This window comes from Oncorhynchus tshawytscha, linkage group LG19 (assembly GCF_018296145.1).
Source record: "Oncorhynchus tshawytscha isolate Ot180627B linkage group LG19, Otsh_v2.0, whole genome shotgun sequence".
In the NCBI taxonomy this organism is placed as follows: Eukaryota; Metazoa; Chordata; class Actinopteri; order Salmoniformes; family Salmonidae; genus Oncorhynchus; species Oncorhynchus tshawytscha.
In genome coordinates, this window is record NC_056447.1 from 12,425,402 (window position 1) to 12,431,346 (window position 5,945).

A 5,945-nucleotide genomic window follows, 5' to 3' on the forward strand; every position below is an offset into this window, starting at 1 on the left:
CAGGTTTCCTCCAGACGTTACCCTCTGGCATTCAGGCCAAAGAGTTCAATCTTGGTTTCATCAGACCAGATAATCTTATTTGGCAAACTCCAATTGGGCTGTCATGTGCCTTTCACTGAGGAGTGGCTTCCGTCCGGCCACTCTACCATAAAGGCCTGATTCATGGAGTTGGCCAGAGATGGTTGTCCTTCTGGAAGGTTCACCCATCTCCACAGAGGAACTCTAGAGCTCTGTCAGAGTGACCATTGGGTTCATGGTCACCTCCCTGACCAAGGCCCTTCTGCCACTGTTTTTTTGGGGACCTTCAATGTTGCAGACATTTTTGGTACCCTTCCCCAGATCTGTGCCTCGACACAACCCTGTCTTGGTGTCCTTAGGACAATTCTTTCAATCTCATTGCTTGTTTTTTGCTCTGACATGCACTGTCAACTGTGGGACCTTATATAGACAGGTGTGTGCCATTCCAAATTATGTTCAACCAGTTGAATTTACCACAGGTGGACTCCAATCAAGTTGTAGAAACACCTGAAAGATGATCAATGGAAACAGGATGCACCTGAGCTGAATTTCGAGTCACATAGCAAAAGGTCTGAATACTTATGTAACAGGTATTTCTGTTTTTATTTTCAATGCATTTGCTAAAAATTCTAAAAAACCTTTTTCACTTTGTTATTATGGGTTATTGTGTGGGTTATTGTGTGTAGATTGATGAGGGAAATGTTTTATTTAATCCATTTTAGAATAAGGCTGTAATGTAACAAAATATGGTAAAAGTCAGGTAGTCTGAATACTTTCCAAATGCACTGTATGTACATGTTTGGCTACAAATGCTTTACATAATCCAGCTCTAGTTGAAATGATCATTTAAGTGTACAAGTAGAGTTAAACAATGCTCACACTGAGGACAGCAGAACGTGTGTATTAGTCACTGTAATGACTTCAGCTAGCTAGGGATCCAACTCTATTGTAACTAGGCTCACTAAACACGGGATCGCCAACTCCATCCCAGGCAGCTCTTTGTGACAGTTTGAGCGAGCAAGCCCAGCCCTAACAAACCTGTCAAATAATCAACTATTCACTGTCTTCAATCTGGACCACGATTACAGTAGTTGAATCAGGTGTGGTAGTACTGGGCTGGAACAAAAGCCTGCACACCTATCTATCCAATTAGAGACCCCTGATCTGAATTCAACAAACTGGTCTCTCTCTCTCTCTCCCTTTCTCTCTCTCTCTCTCTCTCTTGTTCTCTCTCGCTCTCGTTCTCTCTCGCTCTCTCTCTGTCTGTCTGTCTGTCTGTCTGTCTGTCTGTCTGTCTGTCTGTCTGTCTGTCTGTCTGTCTGTCTGTCTGTCTGTCTGTCTGTCTGTTTCAGTCTTTCCTTCTCTCTCTGTTCGCTCTCTCTTATCCCTTGGTCTGTCCCAGAGGCCCGACCACATAATGACAGGCCTACAGGTCCCTGCCCAACGCGCCCTCTCTCTGTCACCACCCTCCATAGGGGCATAAAAGCCCCACACAGGAGCCATGACACACTAGGAGACGCCATCTAAGCAGAGCAAGGCAGGTCACAGAATTAGCCAGCTTCTTTTCAACAAATCAAGGACATTCAGGACCAGACAACAAGAATTGAAGAAGCCAAAAGAATGGACAACCACACGTACAACTACCCGTCCGACTGCACCCCTCTCACCAGCTGCAAGTCGGCCCGCAAGCCGGCGGGTTCCACCGTGGTGAATATGGGCACCGCAGGCAAGAAGCCACCCAGTGACTACCTGGTCTGGTCCCTGTGCAACACCCTGTATGTCAACTTCTGCTGTCTGGGATTCATGGCTCTTATCTACTCAATTAAGGTGAGTTCTTTACAAGCTCTATGTCTTTCACTCTTTCCCCAAGTCTCTATTTAAACCTGCCTCACTATTGATTATGTTGTAGCTGTTATATTTTTAGCTAAAATAGAGGCAGCACAGAGTAAGGTTGAACGGCCAGCAAAAGTTGAACACAAATAGTGAGTGTTAAATTGCATCCATTTAAAGTCCATGTTTACAGCTGCCATACAGTACTATGTAAATGTAGTAATATCGAGACTCCTGTAAGAGACATTTGCTGTCTAAGGCTTCTCCATAAGCCAAACTAGATGAGGGAGTCTGTGTGTCCTGCACCACAGGAATGGGGGATGTGGACTGGGAATGGCACAGTGGCCCAAAATCACTTCCCCTGTAATGAAACAGAGCCCAAATTAGAGATTGGCACCGCCACTGGCAGTCTGACTGAAGAGTTTAAAACTGGTGTAATTGGTATCTTACTAATAGGCAAGTGCTGATGGGAGATTAAAGACTAGCATGAGGGAAGCAGGGGTACCATACCAGAGAGAATGTGAATGTAGACACAGATCTAGGATCAGTTTGCCATCCAATTCCAATTCTAAACCTAACTATTTGGGGGAGAGAAACTGACCTAAAATCAGTGTCTAAAGCCAACATAATTTTTCTCCAAATAAACCAGATATGTTATTAGTGGCCAGATATATGCAAAATGTCTTCGACCAATGTTTTACCAGTACAATTACTAACTTAAAGCAGGGTAGACTTCAACCAGTGTATCCGTCAAGAAATACAGGTGTATAAACCTGGTCATAAGACCTACATGGTGGGCCTGTGCAGGTTAAAAAGGAAGGGTATATTACTGGTAACTTTCAAAGTTTACCAGTAAAGTACTGGAATTTTGGAAACTTTCAAGGATTTCACGAAATGTAATATGAAATAGGATTATAAAAATAGAATGACAAAAAATAGAATGACATTATCCTAAATGTAACCCATAAACATAGTGAATATCGTTGGTGTTTCATATGAGGGTTTCAGTATTAAATATTATTTATATTTTTACACACTTTTATTTTACTATGTCAATATGTCTTTGTTGTATATGCTTTGTCGGCAAACTGGTGGCAGTTGTGAAAAAAGTCAATAGCTGGAAGTGTTGCACAAAAACAATTTCATTGTTAATCAATGCTTTTTTCATTAATTTACGCTATTTTCTCTTGAACCATATAGTATATCCACTTTTTGAACCATGTAGTCTATCCACTAGAAACACATGGACAATATGGACACAGATCTGAATATTAATAAAAAATACATATTTTACATGAATATATTAGCTGTCATTATTACATACTTTTCATTTGAACCATATCCAGAGATTGAAAAAACATCCTGAGACCTTTCATGATGATGACATTAGAGAACCTACATCAGAGGCCTATCCTCATTTAAGCCCCATCAATAAATCGACTTTCTCGCTCTCTATCTCACGCTCTCTCTCAATTCAATGAAATAAACTTAGGGTAGCACTCACATTAAAGCGCCGACATTGCTTTTAACATTTGCTTCTCTCTCCCGTCCAGGCCAGGGACCAGAAGACCCAGGGGAACTTACAGCTGGCCCAGGAGTGCTCGGACAAGGCCAAGTGGTACAACATCCTGGCGGCGGGCTGGAACCTGCTGGTGCCCCTGTTGGTGGTGGTGCTGCTGGTGCTGTTGCTGGTTCACCTGGGCACCTCACAGGGCTCCTTCGACTTCTTCGGAGAGGACGGCTTCCAGAGCTTCATGAAACTCTTCAGCAGGTAGAGAGACAGACGTAGAGGGTTATATACTCTGCCTGTTAAAGAGTGTTGAAACACACAGAAAAGGCTGTATTACTCGTAGAAATCGGAGCAGGGTTTGAGGATTATTTATGCAGATTTAAACAACGCACTTTTAAAATGTGTTGCATGAAAGTCAATCGTGAGCTGTAGTAGGCTATTGTAAACTTTTTGGGGAACGGGAATTATGCGCCACCTGTCAATTAAATATTTTATGTTTTTGGGGCGATTTAGCGTACATTGAAGGCTGGTTAGTGGACAGAAGATATCGAAGAACAGAATGATAGATGTAGAAAATTAAAGGAGAAGATGGTGGATGGAGACTGGTGGATGCTTCCCTAAAAGCCACCCAACAACCACCTGACAACGGACTAATGACCTCTTTACATCATGGGTCACTTTTTTTCCTTTATAAATATTATCAAGACATTAACTAATTGTTGTTCTAATGTACTATTATATTATTATTGCTGTAATTTTTATTGGTAGCTGTATTGTTAGCTAAAGGCTAGTATCATTGTCACTGCATTGGATCTTGACCATTTCTAGACCCCTTTGTGAAAAACAAATGTGAGAAAGTAAAATAAAAAATGTCACAACTACAGAAGGTTTGTACTACTGAATTGTTTCAGCATTATTTTTCTTTCCCATCAATGGGTTTATTTGCAACATCAAAGGCAGAAATTTGAGGTCAGTAATAAAATAAAAACAGTGTCTAAATTCAATTGTTGCAAATTGTGCAACATGAAATGGTTGAATTCCGGCCTCGAAGTAATGTTGAGAGTGTGGGTGGTACATATAAGTGATAATGCCCGAGAAGCCGGTGTTTGTTACAACGGGTTACCAAAATATTCAAATAATGATTGACATGTTTTAATTAAAAACGTTATTTTGATAAATGTGTTTATATTATTTAATCCTTTTAGCACATAAAAAAATCTAGGGTTGCTACCAAAGCTGGCTGGTCGTTCGTTTTGTTGGTTTGGTTGCCAGAGATGCGACCCAGTCGTTCAGTCTTTTTGTTCTGTATCTATGGACGCGACCCAGGCATTCGTTCTAAATGTTCCATAGCCATACTGGCTGGAAACATTATTAGCCCTTGCTTACTAGCTAACCAACTATGGCTAACTTACGGTCACGTCAAACAGTGCAGACAGAATAACATTTGTTTAAGCTGTTTTCTAGTGACATTTATTTGGATACATCCATAACACTGAGCTAATGAGGCATGATTTCACCTGGCATAGAACATGTGCTCACTCGTCAGGACACTGTTGTTCAGAGGAGCTAGCTGACAACACAGCTAACACAATAACTTCAAACTGAAGCTGAAAAGACTGCAAACAACCTGCACTTCATTTCACCTTTTTTCAATTGACAGTTCTTCATATATAACAATAAAAATTGTGCCAGCTGATTCATGATTTTGACTGGCTGAGAAACGCTGCCTGCCTGCCTTTCTCTCCTTCTCTTCCCGACTCCTGACCTCTACACATGAAATAACTTACTATGGGACAGCTTCGAATTTGAATATTGAAACAACGTTGCAAATGTCAGAGAGACAGACAGTAAGGTTTATACAAATCTCTGCTGTTGAAAACCAAATGTTGGTCTGAAAGAAATGTGAGATAATGTCTAGATGCTTTTTATAGTGGAGATCAAGTTTATAAGTTGCCTGGCTGGGCTGATGAGACAGTGGATTGCGCAGTCAGATGGAACAGAGTAAATAGGCATTTTAACGTCATAGATTTAGCTGGTGGTAACTTGTGGAATAGACACCAGCTGGAATGCTCTTTTAACCAATCAGCATTCAGGATTATACCCACCTGTTGTATAACGATTATTATTTTCCTCTCTTGTCAAACTCTTCAGTCTTTCCACAGGTTTGACCCTCTATGGAAGACAACTCTCGACCAAGGATCATACTTGTTTTGGTGAATGAACATACAATGTCTTCGGAAAGTATTCAGACCCCTTGACTTTTCCCACATTTTGTTACTTTACAACCTTATTCTAAAATTGATTAAATTGTTTTTTTCCCCTCATCAATCTACACACCATATACCATAGTGACAAAGCAAAAACTGTTTTTTAGAAATGTTTTAAATATCACATTCACGTAAGTATTCAGACTCTTTTCTCAGTACTTTGTTGAAGCACCTTTGGCAGCGATTACAGCATTGAGTCTTCTTGGGTATGACGCTATAAGCTTGGCACACCTGTATTTGAGGAATTTCTCCTATTCTTCTCTGCATATCTTCTCAAGCTCTGTCAGGTTGGATGGGGAGCGTTGCTCCACAGCTATTGC

General features: G+C 40.9%; 1 protein-coding gene across 2 annotated transcripts; it reads left to right on the plus strand.

Moving 5' to 3' along the window:
• Positions 1-1,511: 1,511 nt before the first annotated feature.
• Positions 1,512-4,241, plus strand: ifitm5 (interferon induced transmembrane protein 5). Of its 2 annotated transcripts, XM_024379119.2 has the most exons (3): positions 1,512-1,845; positions 3,402-3,619; positions 3,872-4,241. In XM_024379119.2, the coding sequence occupies exons 1-3, from the start codon at positions 1,639-1,641 to the stop codon at positions 3,879-3,881; spliced, it is 435 nt and encodes a 144-aa protein (XP_024234887.1). In that variant the 5' UTR covers positions 1,512-1,638; the 3' UTR covers positions 3,882-4,241. The 2 variants fall into 2 exon arrangements, with proteins under 2 accessions (XP_024234887.1, XP_024234888.1); XM_024379120.2 differs by having other exon boundaries at positions 3,402-4,241.
• The last annotated feature ends 1,704 nt before the right edge of the window (positions 4,242-5,945 follow it).